The 27,721-nt window shown below is 34.3% G+C and overlaps 1 protein-coding gene across 2 annotated transcripts; it reads left to right on the top strand.

The window, feature by feature from the left end:
- Positions 1–16,882: 16,882 nt before the first annotated feature.
- On the top strand, positions 16,883–23,996 carry LOC120182816 (casein kinase 1-like protein 9). Of its 2 annotated transcripts, XR_005521871.1 has the most exons (7): positions 16,883–17,031; positions 22,239–22,279; positions 22,395–22,464; positions 22,868–23,016; positions 23,393–23,463; positions 23,570–23,780; positions 23,911–23,996. XR_005521871.1 is itself a non-coding variant. In XM_039187680.1 (6 exons), exons 1-6 carry the CDS (start codon positions 16,956–16,958, stop codon positions 23,571–23,573), a joined length of 411 nt encoding a protein of 136 aa, XP_039043611.1. In that variant the 5' UTR covers positions 16,883–16,955; the 3' UTR covers positions 23,574–23,870. The 2 variants fall into 2 exon arrangements, 1 of the variants encoding a protein (XP_039043611.1); XM_039187680.1 differs by lacking the exon at positions 23,911–23,996 and having other exon boundaries at positions 23,570–23,870.
- The last annotated feature ends 3,725 nt before the right edge of the window (positions 23,997–27,721 follow it).

The raw sequence follows: 27,721 nt of genomic DNA, 5'->3' as shown, positions 1-27,721 counted from the left end.
TAAAAAAAATATCAATAAAATTAAATAAATTGAACCGGCAAGAAACTACCAAGCTGTAAAGAAAAGAAATATGTAGTATTAATCTTGGCTAAAACCGGTCGAAAATATTATCATCGGTTGTTGAGTTCATGGATAATTGTGCTTTCAAGTGTCAAGTAATTGTCTTCCATATATAAGAAGACTTTATTTCTTTTATAATTATTTATATTTAATTTATTAATTGATTAATTTTAATAAAATATAAAAAATATTGTGATATTTGTTTTCTTTGGGCTAAGTGCTGATTCCCCCTTTTTCTTTTTCATTTTGATGACGACGACATGATCTTAATGTTGTCATCAATAGTTGATATTCCTTTATATAGTATTTTTTATTATTTTTATTTTGTAAATTTTTAATAATTTTATCTTTATATCTCAATTTTCTTTATCTTTTGATATGTTTCAGTATTATTTATCCATTTTTGGTTTTTTTTTGTTTAATTTTTTTTATAATTATATTTGACATGACTTCAACTTATTAAGATAACACTTATTTATTACTCTTAACAACGATAAACACAAATTGATGTACTATTAAATTTTAAATCTTAATATTGATGCATGGGTACGCAGATTAGCTAAAAGAAAACGTGGTACGTGAGTTCTAAAAAGATCACAAACATTCTTTTCAATATTGAAATATAATAAATTAGAATTGCAATGATTTTGGCGAGTTTCGAATCCTCAATACTGGTAAGATTCAAAAAGGATAACAGAACCTTACCAGACCGGCAAAGGAACCTTCAACGTTGAGGCATTGAACTCCATAAAAAAAAACTTATTATAGTTCTACCTAAACTTATATTTAAATTGTTTCATTAAAATAAACTAGGATTTGACAGTTCTTTCTGTTTGAAACAATGGTGTTAATACAAAGGTTTAGCTGGAATTGGAAGAAACTTGGGACACGTACATGATAAAGATTAAGGTCATATCATTGGTGGAAAATATGGTCAACAGTCGAGACTTCGTTTTTTTCATATGTATGATATGAGAAATTATTTCATAGTCTCATTCATCATATCATTCGTGGTCCTAGTGGATGAGAGTTATAAATTTTAAAATAACTATAACTTCTTATTTACATATAGAGATGAGATAAAGATTCACATTGAAAAAAATATTATGAACAAATATTATTGGTTGGGACCACAGATGACTTAGTGAGTCGGAATCATCTAATAATTTCTCGTCTAATACATATTTTGGTATATATGTCAATAATTAATTATTATTTAAAAATTTAAATAATTGGAATTTATGTTTTATTTTACATAAATATTACTCTCTTCTATTAATTTTGTTTCTTTTAAATTTTAAAATTGTCTCATTGTAAATTTTAAATTTTAGAAAATAGTAAAACACGGGATCTAGATCTTTTTTAAATTAATCACTGGTATCTAATATATTGACCGACTAATCTAGATCGCATATTGCAGAGGTGAGGGAACCCTCACAACCCATTTTTCTCCGTTCCCAAATGTCAGGATTCGAACCCTTGACATTGCTTAAGGGACCTAGTGTCTCATACCACTAGACCAACTAGTTGTTGGTATCTAGATCTTTAATTTAACATGCACATTTTCAAATAATTTTAACAATAATTGTTTTAACTTAATGATAGTTGAAACCCTCAAACTTTTACAAAAAAATAATATGGCCCCTAAACTTTTTTACACTCAATTTGATCCTTAAACTAATTTTTTTAATAATTTAATTTTGTAGTATTTTATATTTAATGTATTTAATGTATTAATATTTTATATTTCTAATTAATTTTTTTTATAAAAAATATTAATTAAATCCTTTAACTTTCTAAAAGAATCACTTAGGCCATCGAACTTAGGCAAAAATGCAATTAAGCCCATCTACTATACCATCATCCATCATGCACTACCACAACAAGATCGTGAACTATCACATCAATATTATAGATTGTCTTGTAAGTTTTGTGAACTATCACACAGGTGTTGTGACGATCAACGTTTGCTTCTATTAGTCAAAGGGTTAGATTTGTTTTTTTCTCTCAATTTACTAGTTTAAGGGTTACACTAGTTTCTCCCCCCAAAAGTTTAAGGGTCTTAAATACCACTAACCATATTTTTTTTTATTTTAATGATACTTTTTTGTGCTCTTGTTTACAACAATTTTTTGTGTGTATTTTTTTTAATTTAATTGATATCCAATATGCATTACATTATATTCTTATTATAAACTAAAATAATTTGTGTTATATAAATTTTTAATCAAATTTATTGTTATATATTTGCATAACTCATATACTAAATTTATATAATGATTTTTTAAAAATATAATTATTTGTTCATTCCTATTTTAAAGAAATAGATAACAAATATATTTTAACCATTTTTATTTATAAATTCAAGTTTTCATTTATATTAATTAATGATTAATGTTTTCTATTTTTGAAAAAAACTGAAACTTATGTTATCAAGGGCTCACGCTGTGGCTCGTCAATGGTGCTGCCTCTTTCAAATCTCATTAAAACATAATTATTAAAAAATATTACATAAATTTAATATGTGAGATATGAATATTAACTTTATGTAACTCTTTGACTAACAAAATCAAATGTTGATCGTCACGATGCTTACATGACAGTTCACAAAACTTATATAAAAATATACAATACTGATGTGATTGTTCACGATACTGTTAGTAGTACATGACGGATGATGATGTGATAGATGAGCTTAATTGATTTTTTTGACTAAGTTCGAAAGCCTAATTGATTATTTTAAAAAGTTTAAGGACTTGATTATTTTTTTAGAAAAATAAAAAATATTTAAATTTTAAAAATAAAATATAAATAGTTATTAAGATATTTAATTTATTAACTATAAAAATATTAAAAAATTAAATTAATAAAAAATAGTTTAAGAATCAAATTGAGTGTATAAAAGTTTAAAGACCATATTATTTATTTTGCAAAAGTTTGAGGGTTTTACCTACCATTAAGTCAAAAAAATATTGTTAAAATGATTTGAATATATGTAAATTAAGTTAAAAATCTAGATCATGTGTTTTCTTATTTTCTAAAATTCAAAAATAATTCTAACAAAAATAATAAAAACATTTTTTTATGTTTTTAGTGTAAAAAATTTAGGGACCATATTATTTTTTGAAAAAGTTTGAGGGTTTTAGATATTGTCGAGACGTTTATTGCCCGGCGGCGAAAAAACAAATAGTACACCTAAGTGTAGCTGTCTCAAAAAAGTAAGTGTTTTTTTCTTTGAATCAGATAAAACACCATTTTGAGGAGTCGCCACCAATCTTTTATTTAGGTTTGATTGGTCACCAAATGTTATGTTATTTTAATAAAATTCCTGAGAATAATATTAAAATAACACAATAAGGGTCTGTTTACCAGATAATGAGTTCGGGAGTCGGTTATGTATGGGGAAGGATTAACACCCCCACAACGCCCAAAATTGGTACCATTGTTTACTAATTAATTTGTCTTTGCAATAAACTAATAAATTTGTATTTAATTTTAATTTAAATCATATAAATAAAAATACTACTTAATATATTATTTATTATAAATATGAATAATCCTATATTTATTTAAAATATTAATATATTTAGGGAATAAAATATAAAATATATAAATTAATGATCCTAATTCTACATATTATGAAATATAGGGATTAATAATGTAATTTAACCATAAATAATACGGGGTTAAAATATAAATTATAAAAATAATAGGGACAAAACATATAATTTTCCCTAACTTATATAAATATACAGGTAAGGACTAATATAAAAATAAATAAAATTAAAGGACCAAATTAAAAGACATAGAAACCTGATTCAGTGACCAAAATTGAAGTCTTACAAAGTCAGAGGAACCACGGATGGGATTAAACCATGCCCATATTACACAGATAGTCCCTCCCCAAAATGATGTCATTCGGGGAGGGTATTTAAGCCCCAAAATCGGCCCAAAGAGGGTCAAGCCTCTCATTTCTCTCTTTCCTTCTCTCTCTAAACGAGAGAATCCTCTTGGTTCTCTCTAAAAAGCCCTCGCCTGAGGGATGTTGATCACCGGCCGACCACCATGCTCTGGCGTCGATCGCCGCTGGTTGGAGAACACAAAATACCCAAATTTAAAGATCCGAACGCCCTAAGGCCGATTCCGGCCTCTGTTTCCCCTAAAAATCCCTAGAACTTTGTAGATCTAAAAGAATACCTTCGACGTTTTGAATCTTGACAATCGTGTGGAATCTCCGGTGGTTGGGCGAGTTTTGTCTTTCCTCTTTTCCTTCGTGGTTTACTACTGGTTGTGGGTCCTTGTGGTAGTCTCTCTCTTTTTTTCTTTGTTTCGTATGGATGCTTCTTGTCTCCTTTCTTTGTAGGTGATGGTTATCTTTTATAGGCTTCAAGAGCTATGATGTAATGATGAAATCCGGTGAGTCATCGAACCTACGGTGGTGACTCACCCTAGAGATGATGCGTTGTGCGACTCTCCTGGTGTCTCTGGAATCTTCTGACTAGGCGGCGGCATCGTGGCATCGAGCAGTTGGAGCACCTGGAGGCGGCAGACGGAATAGGCCCTAGGGTATAATGAAACCCTAGGGTTTCTGTTGGATCATTTGTGGCCCTTGATCTGTATCCAGATCGGACGGTTGAGAGCTGCTGACGGCACTGGAGAATCAGGGAAAACCCTAGCTGCATTTGGGCCAATTTGGGCCTATTAGGTTGTTAGGCCTGGATCTTGCTTTATAATTGGGACTTCGGGTCTTGTAATAAATTAATAATAATATATATTTTATAATATATATAATAAATATAAACGACACTCGGACGAAAACAACTGTTGATAGATACCATTAAGTCAAAAAATTATTTTTAAAATGATTTGAATCCATGTAAGTTAAGTTAAAAATATAGATAATGTGTTTCCTTTCTTTCAAATTTTTAGAACAATTTTAATGAAAACATTTTTTTTGTGTTTTCACATTTTCATTTATTTTTGTTTTTATTTTCTAGAAATTATTTTCTAATTTTACTACCAAACGTGTTTTCTTCACAGTTTTCTATTTTATAAGAAGATGAAAAATGAAAATAACATATATTTTCTAGAACCAAACGAACTCTAAGTGAAAATATGAAAACATAAAAAAATGTTTTTATTATATTCATTAGAATTATTTTGAAATTTTAGAAAATAGTAAAACAAGAGATCTAGATCTTTAATTTAACATCTACCTATTCAAATCATTTTAACAATAATTTTTTTAACTTAAGGATAGTTGAAACCCTCAAACTTTTACAAAAAATCAATATGGTCCCTAAACTTTTTTACACCCAATTTGATCATTAAACTGAATTTTTTAATAATTTAATTTTTTGTATTTTATATTTAATGTATTAAATATATTAATATTTTATATATTTAATTCAAATGTATTTTTTATTTTTATAAAATATGAATTAAGTCCTTTAACTTTCTAAAAGAATCAATTAGGCCATCGAACTTAGGCAAAAATGCAATTAAGTCCATATACCATATCATCGTCCATCATTCACTACTACAACAATATTGTGAACTATCACATCAATATTGTAGATTATCCTGTAAGTTTTGTGATCTGTCATGCAGATGTTGTGACGGTCAACATTTGCTTCTATTAGTTAAAGGGTTAGATTGATTTTTTTTTTTATCAATTTACTAGTTTAAGGGTTACACTAGTTCACCCCAAAGTTTAAGGGTCTTAAATACCACTAACCATTTTTTTATTTTAATGATACTTTTTTGTGCTCTTGTTTACAACAATATTTTGTGTGTGTATTTTTTTAAATTTAATCGATGTCCAATATGCATTACATTATATTCTTATTATAAACTAAAATAATTTGTGTTATATAAATATTTAATCAAATTTATTGTTATATATTTGCATAACTCAGATACTAAATTTATATAGTGACTTTTTAAAAATATAATTATTTGTTCATTTCTATTTTAAAGAAATAGATATCAAATATATTTTAACCATTTTTATTTATAAATTCAAGTTTTCATTTATATTAATCAATGATTAATGATGTTTTTAATTTTTTTAAAAACTGAAACTTATGTTATCAAGGGCTCACGCTGTGGTTCGTCAATGGCGCTGCCTCTCTCAAATCTCATTAATCGAAACTGGAACTTAAAGAAACTGTTTTTTTTTTTTAACTCTAATCCAAGAAAGTAAAAAGGAAAATTGGTTAAGAGTTTCATCAAAACAAAAAGTAGAGAAATCCATGAAAAATCAAGAGATCAAGCATGAATCAATAAAGGAAACCCGTTTTAACATCAAATTTCCAAATCAAAGATTGCACTCTAAAATTTAATCCTCCTTCAAATATAAATAAGAAAAGAATTAAACAAACGTTTCGTGTTTTCGTCAAAATCAACACCAAAATTCAAGAGATCAACACAGGAACAGGTATGCAACAATTTTAAGGTGAGGATAAGATTAGTAGACTATGGTTACTAAATGCAATGTCATCCTGTTCAATTTTTAGAGAAAATTATGTAACTGCTTATTTTTTAAGTCAAAACAATTATCTTATAATTTGATTAGTAAAGTATACACCCTTAACTTTGCAATCAAATCTTCAGGTGTTATTCCGACCATGAGTCGATCAAGAGCTTCCTAAAATATACTGTCGGAGATGAGATTGAATTTTTGTTATTTTTTTTTCTTTAAAAGTGTGAGTCAAAGTGTCTAGTGACAGGGTGCCAACGGAGCCAAATAGTCTCAATTCAATCGTGTGACTAATTTGTTACAAAACTATATATTAGTGATAATCCTATTACTTTTAAAATTTTAATACCGAGAACATAAACTTACTCATAGTTCATTGACCATTTATGTAGTTTAATCCTATTTCTGTTACAGAAAAGAATAACAGATTTCTTATTTCATGTTTTTCTTTGGGTAAACTATACTAGAGGTCATTTAACTATAGCCCCTTTTATCTTCACCACCATTTTTAATTTTTTTCAATCATGTTACTCAACTATTTAAATGCATTCAATCAGGTCACTTGTAACACCCCAAACCGATGCGGGTAGCCCGATCCGATTCGGGAAGTCACATTAGGGTCACCGGAGCAACCCACCGTAAAAATAGCGGAAATTTTAAAACTTTTTATTAGAACATGTAAACTTATAAAATCATTTATCACTATTTAAAAATAAAACAGATTTCCAAACTCGTATATAAATCAAAATACAATTACATGCCCCCTAATCACAAGTACCATACTCTGCAACCACGCCGGAAGAACTCCCTTACTGAAGTCGATAGATGCACTGGTACAATTGTTTTAACCTGAAAAGGTGAGTAATAGAGTGAGCTTTGGAAAGCTCAGTAATACAGAACTACCAGATGATGCTACATGACATGTAGATAAATGGAAAGCCATATAATTTCCTTATTGAATCATACGTATACCAGCTTGTAGAATAATTTGGGGTTCCCTTAGAAGTTCATCGAGTAGAAGCCATGAATCTCAGTTCATAAGAAACCTTTCAAAGTATGACATTTTCAGGAGATTGAATAGGATGTCTAGTGTGTTCCAACAGTATAATAAAATCATAATAGGTACAAATCATAGTCCAGTAAATCTCACAATTTCGTAAAAGAGTTTAACTTTTGAAAATCATAGTTTAAACCCTTTTCTGGTACACCATCAGTAGTTCCTAAAAATTATTTTCCATATAGCTTACTTTATGCACATAGCAAAAAGAAAGCCGACTTAAGGATAGGCTCTGAAGCTTGTATCCTTAAGCCCAAGTCAATAAGTCCATATAGCTTACCCTAAGCACACAGCAAAGGAAAGCCGACCTAATGAAACATCTTGGGGCCCTCAAGAGTCACATTAGGCCCATTTAGCTTGATCAGAGCTATTCCATCGTAATACAATTCCAAAATTCAATTGCACCGTGACATAAATTCCATAAATCCAAAAACATGGTAATCATATACCATTTCAAAACAAAAATTAGATAGCAGCCATATTCCATAAATTGTCACATAAAATTGGTGCATCCATAAAACAATAACCAATGAATTCGGTGTACCACATATTAAAACCAATAAAATAGTTCAGTAATAAGTAGGGAACACACTAGAGAATCCAAGTATTTCTAGAGGCCATTGTAGTTATCATTTTGGATAACATGAAACTTATGAAATTTGAACGAATTCCTGGAACAAGGTCCTATTGAGGAGAATCGATTACTAACCGATCTAGCCAGACATTTTATGTTGATACATTAGAATCCCACTATATTTTCGTGTGCTTTAGGAAAACGTTCAGGAACCTTTATACATAATAATTCTAAATTCAGATTTACTACGAGTGATTCCATTACCCAAACAATCAGGGGTATTCAGGAATATACTTTAAATTCATAGGATTTCAGCCCAATTGAACCAAATGAGATATTCAGAATCTTTTCCATCTGCGTTACTTGTTTTTTTTCCAAACATGACCGAAGTGATTTTAGATGAAATATAGAATCGAAGATTCAAGTCATTTAAAATCTACGACTATCGATCATATTATCAAACAACTCGAGTTACACAACTCTCAAACTGATGCATATCAACAAGTCAATTCATTATCCTTCCAGTGTATTCACTCTTTAATACCATAGTGTAGATCCATAGATCATCTCCATAATCATCACTGAATAAATCTTCCAACGGTCTTTATTTCATTTCCACGTTTCAACAATATCAGGAAATACTGACGTACTTGATCCATGGCTCATAACCCATAATGACAATTCATCATGTAAGTTCAACAGTGTTTCCAAACTCATCAAATCACCTATTTAATCCTTAGTCATTGATGTTACTTAGTTCGTTTGGTAAGCAAGTCTATCTCGATTACTTTAAAGTTTTCCAGAATAATTCAGACGTTTCTGAATTTCAAATACACGTTGTACTTCATTTCATTTCAATTTATTCATATAATAAAGTCATTCTGGTATTCATGGTTGATTTGACTAACGACTACCTACTTATTAGTACTGTATACGCTCTAGAGTTGAGCTGCGCCAAGTACTTCCAGAATTATCATCGATCCAAATTTGAGAAGATGAACAAACATTCAAGTGATACTTATATCATTCAGGTAATGATATAGTACTAACGTTGGTTAATCACTTAAGTTGCGTTCCACAACTTTTACTGGTAGCACAACATCCATGTTTATTTGGATTTCTTAATTAATCCAAGACATTTACTTATTCTAGGTCATAAGGGCATTTTGGTCATTTTGGTGCTTAACATTTTTTTCTATTCATTTCAAAGCTTGAGTATATCCATTCATTCCTGAGCTTGGTGACATTCTTGAGTCATTTCCATTCCAGGGGTAATTTGGTCATTTTATAATTCTAGAATATTTCAATCATTTCCTTCCATCCGGTCTTATTATTTAATTCAATCTTATCATTTACTTCAGTCCTTTCGAACAATTCTGTCAGCAGAATACCTCCGATAAATTACTCTTCAAGTATTTACTCCTTATTCGAATATTTTCGGGTCAAGTGTCTTCTAAGATTTTACAAACGGAATATTATAAATTTTTTTGTACAAAGACAGGATCTTAACAATTAAATTCGTACTTAATCGAGTTAAGTACAAATCCTCAAAGTACTCTCTCATTCAGGGTCAATTCAGACTATTTTATCTCTCAATGGCATTTTCGTAATTTCTAACCAGATAATTTCAATATTAGCTCTTAACGAAAATAATTATAATTTAGAGATCCTATGATCAATTGGTTTCCCGAACATTCTTTGATTTTGAAATGATTCATTCACAAACTCTCATAGGATTAAAACCGGTTATCCATAATTTCTAAATAAAACTAACATTTCTTATGCACATCAGTAGTTATATCGGATCAATATGTCTTTTTAGAGTTATTAACCAACTTCCAGTGGCAATTCTTATCATTTTCCAACATAAGGGTAATTTCATAATTTTACCATATCGGAGTATTCTCATAATTTTTCATCCAAGTATCTTTAACATTTAACCCTTGATGATATAAAATATAAGTTACAAATCCAGAGCTGATTTCTTTATCACCAATCACAAACTTGTAATTTAATTCTAACAACTATCAATCTCTTATCTTAGTCATTCGATCCGTATTCAGTTACAAAATTTCTACCACATTCATATCGAGTGAATAAATTATTCAACTCCACAAAAGTGACCAACATTATCTTATTCATGCATTTTCCAATATCAACATGTTCCATAAAGCATAAAGAGGTAATAAAGTATTACCTCGATTTCCGTGCAATACCGATCGACCATAAAAATTCCATTCGAATGCCTTTGATCTTCAATTCAACTTCAAATAATTCCTCAGATACATATCAACATAAATTATATCAGAAACGGAGCTTAATTGCGATAAACGGATCAAATCGGGTGATAAATTAGTGAAAGACGGCTTACCGGGTTCGAATTTGGCGAAACGGACTTCGGATTCGGATTCAGGACGTCGAAAGCATAAAATGTGACTTTTCGGAAATTTGGAATTTTCGGTCAAAATCAAAGTCAACGGGTTTGACCAGCAATTTCGAGGCCTTCGGGTTCGAATTTCGGAAACGGACAGCGGAATCGGATTTGGAACGTCGAAAAATGTCAGGATAGGTATAATCGGTCGAAGTCAAAGGTCGTTTAATGCCCGGTCAAAGCCAGTCAAAGTTTTGGTCAACAATGGTCAACGACGGTCAACGGGTCAACGGTCAACGGGTCAATGGGTCGGGTCGGGTCAACGGGTCGGGTAATTGGGTTGGGTCGGGTCGGGTTGTGACTGGTCAAACTGGTCAACTATGCACCAAAACCGGTCAAACCGGTCATTTTTTTCTTTCCCACGCGCAGTGGCGGCGCGTGGGGACGCGTGAACAGTGCTAAAATCCCGGAAAAATTTCTAAAAATTATTTTGAGCGATTTCGAGATACTTACAAAGCTCGGTTCACAATTTTGAACGGCGGAGAGCTCGATTTCAATAAATCGGAAACTTTGACCGCTTCACCTCCTCACGCGTCGCCGTCGACGGAGACCAAGGATGACACCGGCAAACTCGGAACGATGCAACGAACACGATGGTGCGGGAGGTGTCGTAAACAGATGACCCGATCGTCGTGAATCGATGAAAAACCAACTAAAACTGAGTTATTACCGACGATACTTCCGACTGAAATTCACGACGAACGGCGATGATTCACGACGAAAGGTTTGAGGGGTTTTGTTCCTCGATTGACAACGAACACGATGGTGGTTTCGGCTCATCGTTTGGAGGTCATACGACGAGTAGATCGGAGTTGGAAGTTGGGTTGTTGGAGACGGGAAATCTGGAAAATATGAAACCTGCGCACGGGGAGGAGCTTATAATTCATCATTATAAGAAATGGTTAAATCATGGGTTTAGCCACTGAATTTCCTGCACTTTATAAAACGGTCTGCCAACTTTAAAACTTTACAATTTAATCCCCAATGTTTCTTTCAAAATATCAATTAAATCCACCACTTTATAATTTCTTAATTTTAGCCCCTAAATTGGGGTGTTACAATTCTCCCTTCCTTAAAAGAATTTCGTCCTCGAAATTCATTCATGTCACATAATTGTAGAAATGAAACTTTCATCAACTCTTCCATATCTTCGAGTAGCTTTTTATAGAAATACGGATTCTCCACTAATCCTTAACCAGTTGAGTATACATTCTTATCAGAACTCTTCCTCATTTCAATAAAAGAATCTGAACGAAAATTTTCTCGAGTAATCAATCTCTTCAGAATTCTCCCTCAGTCCAAGTAAGTAATCAAAACAACTTTATCCTTGTGAAATCAATTCAGCCTTGGTAACGTGAATAGGCTCGTAGAGCAGCAACATATCTCAATTTTGTTTCTGGAGTCGAGTCAGAATTTCTCAGATGAATAACTCTCACATGGCTAAGGTACTTTACTGCGTTAAGACAGATGTTACTGGTATTCCTTTTTGTACAAGTATAGCCTTAACGGATAGAAACTTTGGTTTATTCATTATAGATAGGGACTCAGCCCTGGAGTTCCGGCTCAGAGAGGTATGATTGCAGTCTAGGGGCATGTACTGATCAGACATATTTTGACATTCGACCGGCCGGTCTATCTTGAAAAATTTTGATTTAAACCATAACTCTGATACCACTAAATGTAACACCCCAAACCGATGCGGGTAGCCCGATCCGATTTGGGAAGTCACATTAGGGTCACCGGAGCGACCCACCGTAAAAATAGCGGAAATTTTAAAACTTTTTATCAGAACATGTAAACTTATAAAATCATTTATCACTATTTAAAAATAAAACAGATTTCCAAACTCGTATATAAATCAAAATACAATTACATGCCCCCTAATCACAAGTACCATACTCTGCAACCACGCCGGAAGAACTCCCTTACTGAAGTCGATAGATGCACTGGTACAATTGTTTTAACCTGAAAAGGTGAGAAATAGAGTGAGCTTTGGAAAGCTCAGTAATACAGAACTACCAGATGATGCTCATGACATGTAGATAAATGGAAAGCCATATAATTTCCTTATTGAATCATACGTATACCAGCTTGCAGAATAATTTGGGGTTCCCTTAGAAGTTCATCGAGTAGAAGCCATGAATCTCAGTTCATAAGAAACCTTTCAAAGTATGACATTTTCAGGAGATTGAATAGGATGTCTAGTGTGTTCCAACAGTAAAATAAAATCATAATAGGTACAAATCATAGTCCAGTAAATCTCACAATTTCGTAAAAGAGTTTAACTTTTGAAAATCATAGTTTAAACCCTTTTCTGGTACACCATCAGTAGTTCCCAAAAATTATTTTCCATATAGCTTACTTTATGCACATAGCAAAAAGAAAGCCGACTTAAGGATAGGCTCTGAAGCTTGTATCCTTAAGCCCAAGTCAATAAGTCCATATAGCTTACCCTAAGCACACAGCAAAGGAAAGCCGACCTAATGAAACATCTTGGGGCCCTCAAGAGTCACATTAGGCCCATTTAGCTTGATCAGAGCTATTCCATCGTAATACAATTCCAAAATTCAATTGCACCGTGACATAAATTCCATAAATCCAAAAACATGGTAATCATATACCATTTCAAAACAAAAATTAGATAGCAGCCATATTCCATAAATTGTCACATAAAATTGGTGCATCCATAAAACAATAACCAATGAATTCGGTGTACCACATATTAAAACCAATAAAACAGTTCAGTAATAAGTAGGGAACACACTAGAGAATCCAAGTATTGCCAGAGGCCATTGTAGTTATCATTTTGGATAACATGAAACTTATGAAATTTGAACAAATTCCTGGAACAAGGTCCTATTGAGGAGAATCGATTACTAACCGATCTAGCCAGACATTTAATGTTGATAATCCCACTATATTTTCGTGTGCTTTAGGAAAACGTTCAGGAACCTTTATACATAATAATTCTAAATTCAGATTTACTGCGAGTGATTCCATTACCCAAATAATCAGGGGTATTCAGGAATATACTTTAAATTCATAGGATTTCAGCCCAATTGAACCAAATGAGATATTCAGAATCTTTTCCATCTGCGTTACTTGTTTTTTTTCAAACATGACCGAAGTGATTTTAGAAGAAATATAGAATCGAAGATTCAAGTCATTTAAAATCTACGACTATCGATCATATTATCAAACAACTCGAGTTACACAACTCTCAAATTGATGCATGTCAACAAGTCAATTCATTATCCTTCCAGTGTATTCACTCTTTAATACCATAGTGCAGATCCATAGATCATCCCCATAATCATCACTGAATAAATCTTCCAACGATCTTTATTTCATTTCCACGTTTCAACAATATCAGGAAATACTGACGTACTTGATCCATGGCTCATAACCCATAATGACAATTCATCATGTAAGTTCAACAGTGTTTCCAAACTCATCAAATCACCTATTTAATCCTTAGTCATTGATGTTACTTAGTTCGTTTGGTAAGCAAGTCTATCCCGATTACTTTAAAGTTTTCCAGAATAATTCAGACGTTTCTGAATTTCAAATACATGTTGTACTTCATTTCATTTCAATTTATTCATATAATATAGTCATTCTGGTATTCATGGTTGATTTGACTAACGACTACCCACTTATTAGTACTGTATGCGCTCTAGAGTTGAGCTGCGCCAAGTACTTCCAGAATTATCATCGATCCAAATTTGAGAAGATGAACAAACATTCAAGTGATACTTATATCATTCAGGTAATGATATAGTACTAACGTTGGTTAATCACTTAAGTTGCGTTCCACAACTTTTACTGGTAGCACAACATCCATGTTTATTTGGATTTCTTAATTAATCCAAGACATTTACTTATTCTAGGTCATAAGGGCATTTTGGTCATTTTGGTGCTTAACATTTTTTTCTATTCATTTCAAAGCTTGAGTATATCCATTCATTCCTGAGCTTGGTGACATTCTTGAGTTATTTCTATTCCAGGGGTAATTTGGTCATTTTATAATTCTAGAATATTTCAATCATTTCCTTCCATCCGGTCTTATTATTTAATTCATTTTTATCATTTACTTCAGTCATTTCGAACAATTCTGTCAGCAGAATACCTCCGATAAATTACTCTTCAAGTATTTACTCCTTATTCGAATATTTTCGGGTCAAGTGTCTTCTCAGATTTTACAAACGAAATATTATAAATTTTTCTGTACAAAGACAGGATCTTAACAATTAAATTCGTACTTAATCGAGTTAAGTACAAATCCTCAAAATACTCTCACATTCAGGGTCAATTCAGACTATTTTATCTCTCAAGGGTATTTTCGTAATTTCTAACCAGATAATTTCAATATTAGCTCTTAACGAAAATAATTATAATTTAGAGATCCTATGATCAATTGCTTTCCCGAACATTCTTTGATTTTGAAATGATTCCTTCACAAACTCTCATAGGATTAAAACCGGTTATCCATAATTTCCAAATAAAACTAACATTTCTTATGTACATCAGTAGTTATATCGGATCAATATGTCTTTTTAGAGTTATTAACCAACTTTCAGTGGCAATTCTTATCATTTTCCAACATAAGGGTAATTTCGTAATTTTACCATATCGGAGTATTCTCATAATTTTTCATCCAAGTATCTTTAACATTTAACCCTTGATGATGTAAAATATAAGTTACAAATCCAGAGCTGATTTCTTTATCACCAATCACAAACTTGTAATTTAATTCTAACAATTATCAATCTCTTATCTTAGTCATTCGATCTGTATTCAGTTATAGAATTTCTACCACATTCATATCGAGTGAATAAATTATTCAACTCCACAAAAGTGACCAACATTATCTTATTCATGCATTTACCAATATCAACATGTTCCATAAAGCATAAAGAGGTAGTAAAGTATTACCTCGATTTCCGTGCAATACCGATCGACCGTAAAAATTCCATTCGAATGCCTTTGATCTTCAATTCAACTTCAAATAATTCCTCAGATACATATCAACATAAATTATATCAGAAACGGAGCTTAATTGCGATAAACGGATCAAATCGGGTGATAAATCAGTGAAAGACGGCTTACCGAGTTCGAATTTGGCAAAACGGACTTCGGATTCGGATTCAGGACGTCGAAAGCATAAAATGTGACTTTTCGGAAATTTGGAATTTTCGGTCAAAATCAAAGTCAACGGGTTTGACCAGCAATTTCGAGGCCTTCGGGTTCAAATTTCGAAAAACGGACAGCGGAATCAGATTTGGAACGTCGAAAAATGTCAGGATAGGTATACTCGGTCGAAGTCAAAGGTCGTTTAATGCCCGGTCAAAGCCAGTCAAAGTTTTGGTCAACAATGGTCAACGACGGTCAACGGGTCAACGGTCAACGGGTAAACGGGTCGGGTCGGGTAAACTAGTCGGATCGGGTCAACGGGTCGGGTCGAGTTGTGACCGGTCAAACCGGTCATTTTTTTCTTCCCCACGCGCAGTGGCGGTTCGTGGGGGCGCGTGAACAGTGCTAAAATCCCGGAAAAATTTTTAAATATTATTTTGAGCGATTTCGAGATACTTACAAAGCTCGGTTCACAATTTTGAACGGCGGAGAGCTCGATTTCAACAAATCGGAAACTTTGACCGCTTCACCTCCTCACGCGCCGCTGTCGACGGAGACCAAGGATGACACCGGCAAACTCGGAACGATGCAACGAACACGATGGTGCGGGAGGTGTCGTAAACAGATGACCCGATCGTCGTGAATCGATGAAAAACCAACTAAAACCGAGTTATTACCGACGATACTTCCGACTGAAATTCATGATGAACGGCGATGATTCACGACGAAAGGTTTGAGGGGTTTTGTTCCTCGATTGACAACGAACACGATGGTGGTTTCGACTCGTCGTTTGGAGGTCGTACGGCGAGTAGATCGGAGTTGGAAGTTGGGTTGTTGGAGAAGGGAAATCTGGAAAATATGAAACCTGCGCACGGGGAGGAGCTTATAATTCATCATATATAAGAAATGGTTAAATCATGGGTTTAGCCACTGAATTTCCTGCACTTTATAAAATGGTCTACCAACTTTAAAACTTTACAATTTAATCCCCAATGTTTCTTTCAAAATATCAATTAAATCCACCACTTTATAATTTCTTAATTTTAGCCCCTAAATTGGGGTGTTACATCACTTGTCGTTAACATTTAACGAAACTGCTGATGTGACAGTTAGCAAAATAGATATAATTACACATTTGGTCCCTGTGAAAAATAGCTTAGGTTGATCCCCTTTGGGTTATTAAGTATTATTGAAAGCAGTATTATTTTTTTGGTCAAGAATGGATCATGTGATTGGTGGTAAGTTCAAGCTTGTAAGAAAGATTGGCAATGGCTCTTTTGGAGAACTCTATTTAGGTATAACAACCAAAATCTCTTTGATGTCTTGCTATTTTTTCTAGTGGAAAATGTTTTTTTCCTGACAACATTGTATCCTTTCTGATTTTCATTTTGTTGTTGATGTTGGATCATAAACTTGATCCATTATGGGAGCCTAAACCCAAACCCAAACTAAATTGATGTCATTGCTTACATCATTTAAGTAATGATGTCATTGCTTACATCAATTTAGTTAGGTGAGAGTTAGGTATTTGTTGAATTTGTAATGATTTAAATTAGTTTATTTGTGTGGTGTAGGATTGTTCTTGAGTAGTATAAATACCCCTCCCCATTTTAGTTTTAAGCATCAAGAAATATTAAGAGCTTCTAAGTGAGTGAAGAAGAAAAGTCTTATAAGAGTGAGTTGTAGTTCTTGGTTTTGAGTGAGAGTGCTCTTGTAATATTTGTTTGAGTTTCAATAAAAGTTGTTTGTGTGAGTGTTTTATTTCTTACAAAGTGGCATCAGAGCGAGTTGGAAAGATCGAAGGTCTTGATGAGAGGAATCCGCCGCCGCCAGAATTTTCTCAATCTGAGTTCTGACGCACTGCCGGAAGACTGCTGCCATAAAATCGAGTTGACTCACCGAGTTGAGCCGAGTCAGCCGAGTTGGAGCCCCTTGATCGAGTTGTCCAAGTCCCTCCCAAGGTTTTTCAGCGTTTTGGATTCATCCGTGCAATCGGATTTTATAAAATCTCATTATATTGAGAGATATGGCAAATGGTATGGCACCATTCTAAGTTCCGACACTCAACAACAACAACTACGACAATTGGAGTATCAAAATGAAGGCACTTCTTGGATCACAAGATGTGTGGGATATCATAGAGAAAGGCTATAATGAGATTGTGGATGATGCTATTTTTTCTACTCTTACACCAGATCAAAAGACAACTTTGAAGGATTCAAGAAAGAGAGACAAGAAGGCTCTCTACCTCATCTATCAAGCATTAGATGATGATGGTTTTGAAAAGATTTCAAGTGCAAGCTCTAGCAAGGAAGCATGAGAGAAGCTGCAAACCTCTTACAAAGGATCCGAGCAAGTGAAGAAGGTTCATCTCCAAACATTAAGAGGTGAATTTGAATCCTTACACATGAAAGCATCTGAGTCTATTTCATATTATTTCTCAAGAGTAGTAGTTGTTTCTAATCAATTAAAAAGAAATGGTGAAAAGTTAGAAGATGTGAGGATAATAGAGAAGATACTCCGTTTGTTGGATCCCAAATTTGAGCACATCATCGTGACGATTGAAGAAACTAAAGACTTGGAAGAAATGACAATCGAGCAACTCCAATGATCATTGCAAGTATACGAAGAGAAGCATAAGAAGAAGCATGGGTTTACTGAGCAACTCCTCAAGCTGCAACTCAAGGATATGCATGAAAGCCAACGCAATGATAGAAACCAACGTGGGCTAGGCAAAGGTAAATGCCATGGACGAGGTGGAAGTCGAGGTCGTGGACGAGGCTGGAATTATAACAATAACAATTCCAATAACAACTATGAAAAATGAGAAAGCTCAACACGAGGCCGTGGAAGAATCAATCCAAACTCAAGGCATTACAAATCTCAAGTTCGATGTTATAATTGTTAGAAGTTTGGGCATTATGCTTCAGAATGTAGAGCTCCCAACAAAAAAAATTGAGGAGAAGGCTAATTACGTGGAGGAAAAGACAAATGGCAAAGAAACTCTTCTTCTAGCACGAAAGGAAACTGATGGTGGCCAAGCAAATTCCTGGTATCTTGACAGTGGTGTAAGCAATCACATGTATGGAAGGAAAGACATGTTCATGGAGCTAGACGAGTCAATAAGTGGAAATGGTTCGTTTGGAGATGATTCCACAATAGCAGTGAAAAGGAGAGGTAACATTCTTATCTGTTTGAAAGATGGGAGACATCAATTTATTTCAAATATCTACTATGTGCCCAATATGAAAAGTAACATCTTAAGTTTAGGGAAACTGGTAGAGAAAGGTTATGATATTCATATGAATAATTACAATCTTTCTATAAAATATGATAAGAATAACTTCATTGCTAAAGTGTCGATGTCAAAGAATAGAATGTTCTTGATCAACATACAAAATGATGTTGCAAAGTCCCTGAAAGCTTGCTACAAAGATGCATCATGGCTTTAGCATCTTCGATTTGGGCATCTCAATTTTGGAGGTCTAGAGTTATTATCTAAGAAGGAGATTGTGAAGGGACTACCTCGCATCAACCATCCTAACCAGATTTGTGAAAGGTATCTAGTCAGGAAACAATTCAGGAAAAGCTTTCCAAAGGAGTCAGAGATAAGAGCCAAGAAGCCACTTGAGCTCATCCATACCGGTGTATGTGGACCGATCAAGCCAAGCTCTCTCGGTAACAGTAACTATTTTCTTCTCTTCATTGATGATTTTTCAAGAAAAACCTGGGTATATTTCTTGAAACAGAAGTCAGAAGTTTTTGAAGTCTTTAAGAAGTTCAAAGCAGCAGTGGAGAGAGAAAACGGTAGAAAGATCAAAGCCATGAGATCCGATCGAGGTGGAGAATTTACTTCCAGGGAGTTTCAAGAGTTCTGTGAAGCAAATGGAATTCGTCGACCAATGACAGTTCCTAGATCCCCCATCAAAATGGTGTGGCAGAAAGAAAGAACAGAACAATCCTCGACATGGCACGAAGCATGCTCAAAAGCAAGAACTACCCAAGGAATTTTGGGCGGAAGTAGTAGCGTGTGCAGTCTACTTGACAAACCGATCTCCAACAAGAAGTGTATGGGGAAAGACACCGCAAGAAGCATGGAGTGGAAGAAATCCTGGCGTTTCCCACTTGAGAACCTTTGGAATTATAGCCCATGTTCACGTACCAGACGAGAGAAGAACGAAGCTTGATGATAAAAGCGAGAGTTTTATCTTCATCGGCTATGATGCTAATTCGAAGGGCTACAAGTTGTAAAATCCAAACAATAAGAAGTTTGTGATTAGTCGAGATGTATTCTTCAACGAAGAAGGAGAATAGGATTTTAACTCTCATGTAGATAACTTCAATTTCTTTCCTCAGTTTGAAGAAGATGAGCAGACAATGAGGGAACAACTGGGTGAACCTTAACAAGAGCTTGAAACTCCACCCACTTCACCAACATCAACCACTCAAGGAGACTCATCACCTTCGTCATCATCAAGTGGGAGTCAAAGTGAAAGAGTTGTGTAACGCACAAGAAGCCTTAGAGATCTCTATGAGGTAACTAAACGACAAGATAATCTTACATTATTTTATCTGTTTGCCGATTGTAAACCAGTGAGCTTTCAAGAAGCGGTACAAGAAAAGAAATAGAGAGATGCGATGGACGTAGAAATCAAGGCCATCGATAAGAATGACATATGGGAACTTACCTCACTTCCTAAGGGACATAAGGAGATAGGTGTCACATGGGTGTACAAAACAAAGCAAAACGCCAAAGGAGAGATTAAAAGGCACAAGGCGAGTCTAGTTGCTAAAGGCTATAGTCAAAAGGCTGGAATTGACTATGATGAGGTATTTGCTCCTGTTGCTTGATTAGAGACTATCAGACTAATCATTTCTTTGGCAGCTAAAAACAAGTAGAAGATACAATAGATGGATGTAAAGTTTGCCTTCCTAAATGAAGTTCTTGAAGAGGAAGTTTACATTCAGCAACCATCAGACTATGAAGTCAGAGGGCACGAAGAGAAGGTGTTGAAGTTGAAGAAGGCTCTTTACGACCTAAAACAAGCACCAAGGGCATGAAATAGACGAATCGACAAGTACTTCCAAGAGAATGGCTTCAACAAATGTCCCTACGAGTATGCTCTATATATCAAGATCAAAGATAAAGATATTTTGATCGTGTGCCTCTACGTGGACGATTTGATCTTCACCAGAAGCAACCCAAGCATGTTTAATGAATTCAAGGATGTGATGATGAAAGAATTCGAGATGACAGACATGGGGCTCATGACGTACTACCTTGGCATTGAAGTTAAGCAACAAAAGGATGTAATTTTCATTTCACAGGAAAGCTATGCAAAGGAGATATTGAAGAAGTTCAAGATGGAGAACTGTAAGCCAATAAGCACACCGATAGAATACAGGATCAAGATGACCAAACATGAAGAAGGCGAAAGTGTAGATCCAACATTCTTCAAAAGTTTGATAGGAAGTCTACGTTATCTAACTTGCACGAGGCCCGATATTCTTCACGCAGTTGGATTGGTTAGTCGCTACATGGAATCTCCAACAACCACCCATTTTAAAGCTGCAAAGAGAATTCTTTGCTATCTAAAAGGTACATTTGACTGCGACTTGTTCTATTCAGTTTCTAATGATTACAAGCTTGTTAGATATAGCGACAGTGATTGGGGTGGAGACATAAATAATTGAAGGAACACTATTGGATTTGTATTTTCATGGGAGATACTGCTTTCACATAGATGTTAAAGAAACAACCGATTGTCACATTGTCCACTTGTGAATCAGAATATGTTGCTGCTACCTCATGTGTTTGTCATGCAATTTGGCTTAGAAATCTATTGAAGGAGATAGGTTTGATACAAGAAGTGCCTATCAAGGTTTGTGTCGACAACAAGTCATCCATTTCCTTAGCAAAGAATCCAGTATTCCATGATCGAAGCAAGCACATCGATATTCGCTACCACTATATAAGGGAGTGTGTTGCAATAAAGGATGTGGAAGTTGAATACGTGAAGTCACAAGATCAAGTTGCCGATACTTTTACCAAGCCATTGAAAAATGAAGACTTCATAAGATTAAGGAACTTACTAGGGGTCACAAGATCATGTTTAAGGGGGGTGTTGGATCATAAACTTGATCCATTATGGGAGCCTAAACCCAAACCCAAACTAAATTGATGTCATTGCTTAGATCATTTAAGTAATGATGTCATTGCTTACATCAATTTAGTTAGGTGAGAGTTAGGTATTTGTTGAATTTGTAATGGTTTAAATTAGTTTATTTGTGTGGTGTAGAATTGTTCTTGAGTAGTATAAATACCCCTCCCCATTTTAGTTTTAAGCATCAAGAAAAATTAAGAGCTTCTAAGTGAGTGAAGAAGCAAAGTCTTATAAGAATGAGTTGTGGTTATTGGTTTTGAGTGAGAGTGCTCTTGTAATATTTGTTTGAGTTTCAATAAAAGTTATTTGTGTGAGTGTTTTATTTCCAATAGTTGAAGGGGTTAATGTGCAGACCGGGGAGGAAGTCGTTGTCAAAATGGTATGTGATCTTTTCTTGAGGATTTTTTGGGTAGTCTCTTTTGTTGGTCGGTTGATGGATTGATGTATGTATGTATGTATGTATATATATATTCTTTTCCTGTTCCTAATTTCAGGAATCTGTGAAGACCAAGCCTCCGCAGCTCCATTACGAGTCAAAATTGTATATGCTTCTTCAAGGAGGAAGTAACTTTCTATTTCTGCCTCACTATCATTTATGTATTTATCTGGAAAAATGTTTTATTACTACATAATTTGACCTTATAGCCTTCTTGTACTTCACTATTAATATGAGAAGGGGGCATGCAAGCTCTGATCTGATGGAATCAGTTCAATTTTTTATTCATAGCATTACACTTGGTTACTGTCGGTTTAAAATGACAAGTCTTCTTTCATTTCCATGATTTTTGGACTATCAACCTATTCTATAAACAATTTTTTCAATATGCAAGTATGCAGCTTTCTCGGGACATGCTGTAACTTCATGTTTTGCCTTGTACATTTTGGTGCTTTCATTTTGTTTTTGGATAATATTTCTAAAAGAACATTTTTTCTATAAATAACTTGGTGTGATTTCTTTTTGATATAGCTGGCATTCCCCACCTCAGATGGTATGGACTTGAGGCGAATTACAATGCCATGGTAACTGATCTTCTTGGACCTAGCTTGGAAGATTTGTTTAACTACCACAGCAGGAAACTCTCGTTAAAAACAGTGTTGATGCTTGCTGATCAATTGGTAAGTATATAGCTTTTTGTTGTAACGAATACATTTTCAGATTATTTTCGTATTATATTTTCCCTCTTTCCAACCTCTACTTTTCTTATTCCAGATTAGTAGAGTAGAATATATGCACTCAAGAAGTTTTGTTCACCGTGACATAAAGCCTGACAACTTCTTGATGGGCTTAGGGTTACTTCTTGTATGTTATGTTGGCAAATTAACATGTTCATGCTCATTAGATTGCTAGTACAATCACCTTCTGTTTTGGTTACAATAAGAGTATTATTCTATTACTGGGAATTGGACTTCGTTATGCTTAAAAAGTATGATTTATATTATCAACATACTGGTATCATTTTCATTTTTTTTGCTTTTATTTTTTTCCTCACAGGTGTATATCATCGACTTTGGTCTTGCAAAGAAGTATAGGGATCTTCAGACTCATAAGCACATCCCGTACAGGTAATTATTTTTCTGTTGACTTCTATAATCTCATATTTGAAGATCTCACAATTGTGTAGTATCTTGTCATAATACATGCATCAAATTATCAAATTCTTTGCCGCAGATAAAACAAGAACCTGACGGGCACAACTCGATATGCAAGTGTGAATACTCACCTTGGAATCGGTGCTAGCCTCAGTAAATCATATATATTGATGCAAGTTTACTTTTGCTACTTTTATTAACATATGTTCTTCTATTTTACTAGCAGAGAAAAGCCGGAGAGATGATATGGAACCCATTGGTTATGTACTCTTGTATTTCCTGAGAGGAAGGTGGAGTATATTTTCATTCAATTTTTTATGCATTTCCGGATGATGTTTGAATGTTACTTGTTAATGCATATTCATTCTTCTTACTTTTCTCATTGATTTTGATTCAATTTCCACTATTTCTTCTCTTCAGCCTTCCTTGGCAGGGGTTAAAAACAGGTACCCAAAAGCAAAATTATGATAGATTACTGAAAAGAAGGTATCGACTCCTATAGAGGTATGTATCACTTATGCAATCCTTCGATAGGTTGATTTCCTTTTGTTCAAATTGGAGAAGAAATGTATTTCTTACTTCTTATTGCTCTAACAATAACTTACAATTTATATGAAGGAATTAGTCTAAACTAGAAAAGGATCCCTAAGGAATTAGATTAAAAACTATTTTAATAAGGTAAACTTCTAGAAATAAGGATAATGAATTGTGTCCCTTGATTCTAGGAATTCCAACACTCCCCCTCAAGATGGAGTGTAGATGTTTATCAAACCCAACTTGCTAGTGAGATCTTAAAAATATTCTTGTTTAAGCTTTTGGTTAACAAGTTTGTAATTTGTTGTTTAGTTGGTAGGTAGGTTATGCATACTTCTCTTTGATAAAATGGCGATCCATTTCTACATGTTTGGTACGATCATGATGAACCAGATTGTAGGAAATGCTAATTGATATGAGACATTTTAAATTCCCCAATTAGTTGTATCCAAATTCCCTCGCATATACCATTTGACAAGGCTCGATATTCAGCTTCAACACTACTACGAGCAACAATAGAATGTTTTTTTACTTCTCTATGTCACAAGGTTACCCCACACGTAGCTGTAGTAACCGCTTGTAAACCACCTTTCATTTATCGAACCTGCCCAATCTATATCCATGTAGATGTTCACATATCGACTAGCTATTTTATTAAAGTGTAGGCCCTTGCTTGGGGTTCCCTTCAAGTACCTTAACACTCTGTCGACAACCTCTAGATGTTTATCCCTTGGGTTATGCATATACTAGTGATAACACTCATACTAAAAGCAATGTCAGGACCAGTGTGTGATATCTCCCATGAGCCGTTGATTTCTCCCCCTATCTATTTCTTCTCTATCCTCATTAGTTTCTAGCTTCAGATTAAATTACATTGGAGTCTCGGCAGGTTTGCAGCCCAACATGCCAGTGTCCTTTAGTAAATCTAGAACATATTTTCGTTAAGAGATGGAAATATTTGTATGAGACCTTGCTACTTCTATTCCAAGGAAGTATTTTAGATTTCCCAAATCCTTAAGTTCAAATTTCGTACTAAGATACCCTATTAAACATTTCATTTCATCCAAATCATCTCCTGTTAGGATGATATCATCAACATAGACTGTAAGAATGGAGCATTTACCTTCCTTTGAGTGTTTGTAGAACATAGTATGTCTGCCTTGGATTTACTCCCTGTTGGTCATAGCCTTGGTGAATCGACTGAACCAAGCTCTTGGGGTCTGTTTCAACCCACATAATGATTTCTTTAACCTGCACACTCGACCTTCTTCTTTAAATCCTAGTGGAAAGTCCATATACACTTTCTCGGCTAATTCACCATTTAGGAATGCATTTTTACATCCAATTGAGTCAAGGGCCAAATAATATTAGCAGCAAATGACAAGAGAACTCAAATAGTATTAAGTTTCGCAACGGGAGCAAATGTCTCGTCATATTCAAGCCCACATGTCTGTGTGAACCCCTTTGCCATAAGTTAAGCATTGTGCCGGTCAATATTTTCATCAAACATGAATTTGGTGGTGAAAATCCATTTAAAGCCTACGGTTGTTTTTCCTTTAGGAAAATCTGAGACTTCCTATGTTCCATTGTTTTTTAGAGCACTCATTTCTACCATTACAACACATTTCCATTCGGGAGATTCAAGTGCTTTCTTCACATCCCCTGGAGTCTTTACATGGTTGATATTTTTCACAAAGTTCTTGTAAGACTTGAATAAATTTCCATAAGACACAAACTGAGAGATAGGGTGTTGGGTGCAGGTCCTTGTTCCTTTTCGAATATAAATTAGAAGACCAATAGATGGAGAATTAGGAGTTACCTCTGGTGTAGAACAATCTTCGGTTGTGGATGAGTTTGGCACTGCTATGTCAGTTTTAGGAGAATAACGATGCCGAGAATACACAATGAGTTCAAGAGCACGCTGTTGCTATGTTTTCGAGGCAATCTACTGCTGTTTTTCAGTTGAGAAATCAGTATTTTGAGGGTTAGAATTATTATTCTATTGTTGTGTGAGAAGCATTTCCTGCGCAGAAATTATGAGGATGTCATTTGTATTGGAATTTTGTGGGAGATTAGGTAATGGTGGTGGAACAATAAAGAGGGTATTAAGGGTCTCATCTTAATTGAGAATCTCCCCCTGAAGATGAGTTGTTGAAAAATAAGGTTCTGTTTCAAAGAAGGTTACATCTCGGGAGACAAATACACGACGCAAAGTAAGTGAGTAACATTTATATCCCTTTTTTGTAGGAGAGTAACCAATAAAAACACAAGTATGAGCACGAGGGTCGAGTTTAGATAGGTTTGGTTGGTGACTATGGACAAAGGCCTTGTAGTTAAATATTTTAGTTGGTAAGGTAGGAACATGAAATAGTGGGAAGGCCTTTTGAAGAGTGTTTAGAGGTGTTTGAAGATGAAGAATTTTGGATGGAATTCGGTTTATTAGGTAGCATGCAGTAAGGATAACCTCTCCCTATAAGTAATTTTGAGTATTTGTGGTAAACATTAGGGCTCGAGCAACATCTAAGAGGTGTCAGTTTTTTTCCAGAGATTTTATTTTGTTGTGGTGTGTCAGGACAAGAACTTTGGTGTATGATGCCTTGTTCTACAAGGTAAGGACTTAAAGCATAATTGAAGTACTCTCTTCTATTATCGGTACGGATGGTATGTATGGTGGAATTGAATTGGGTTTTAATCATTGAATGGAAGTTTTGAAATACTTTGAGTGTTTTGGATTTTTCTTTAAGGATATAAACCTAGCAAACTCTAGTATGGTCATCAATAAAAGTTATAAATCATATAGCTCCCGTAATATTTTTTACTCTGCTATCCCCCTATAAGTCACTACATATTAAGGAGAAGGGTTAGGATTGGTAGTAAGGTTTTAATGAATAAGAAACACGAGTATGCTTTAAAAGTTGGCAAATTTCACACTTTAAGGAACTTGGATTTTTATTTTGAAATAACAGGAGAAGCAAATACCTCAAATACAGGAAGTTTGGGTGTCCTAACCTACGGTGCCATAATATAATTGTGTTCTCGTGTGAAGTAGATAGAGTCGATCTTCCTTGTAAACTGTTTTTATTATCTTTATTCCATATGTAGAGTCCATCATCAACTTTAGCAGTGCCAATCATCTTTCCCGATTTATGTTCCTGTATAACACAACCAAGAGCAAAAAATTCAACAAGAGCAGCGGTATCCTCAGTAAGTTTACTAATTGATTATAAATTGCAAGATAAATTTGGAATATATAAGACGTTCTCTAGAGAGAGATTTTCAATGAGTTGAACTGCCCCAGTTCTAACAATAAGTGGGTACAAACCATCAACTATTTAAATATGGGATCAATTGTGACAAGGGTTGTAGCTGTGGAATAGGGATGAGTTATTTTTCATGTGGTTGGAGGCACCTGAATCCAGGATCCAGGAGGACTGATTACTGGAATCATAAGTGATATTAAGGGCAGTACCTTGAATAGCCAAGGATCTATGAGCAGTGAATGTTCCATGCATTTTGTGGAGAGTTTCAAGTTGAGATTTGGTTAAGCGAACATCCAAGGTATTTTCAATGGTGGATGAAGTGTTGGAGGATAACGAAAACTTGGTTTCTCTCTTATTTTTTGTGTTTATAGGGTAGCTGTGAAGTTTGAAGCATTTCTCTCTAGTGTGACCAGTGCAATTGCAGTGGCTACACCAAA

The sequence above is a fragment of the Hibiscus syriacus genome, unplaced genomic scaffold (assembly GCF_006381635.1).
Source record: "Hibiscus syriacus cultivar Baekdansim isolate YM2019G1 unplaced genomic scaffold, ASM638163v2 tig00112738_pilon, whole genome shotgun sequence".
Taxonomy (NCBI): domain Eukaryota; kingdom Viridiplantae; phylum Streptophyta; class Magnoliopsida; order Malvales; family Malvaceae; genus Hibiscus; species Hibiscus syriacus.
The sequence above is the reverse complement of the archived record's forward strand: the minus strand, read 5'-3'. Positions and strand labels throughout refer to the sequence as shown.

Excerpts from the sequence above, each read along its gene's own strand:
- LOC120182816 (XM_039187680.1), top strand. The coding sequence starts at position 16,956 with ATGGATCATGTGATTGGTGGTAAGTTCAAGCTTGTAAGAAAGATTGGC. Across the intron at positions 17,032-22,238 it reads TTTTGGAGAACTCTATTTAG|GGGTTAATGTGCAGACCGGG; the intron begins GTATAACAACCA and ends CAATAGTTGAAG. Across the intron at positions 22,465-22,867 it reads TATGCTTCTTCAAGGAGGAA|CTGGCATTCCCCACCTCAGA; the intron begins GTAACTTTCTAT and ends TTTTTGATATAG.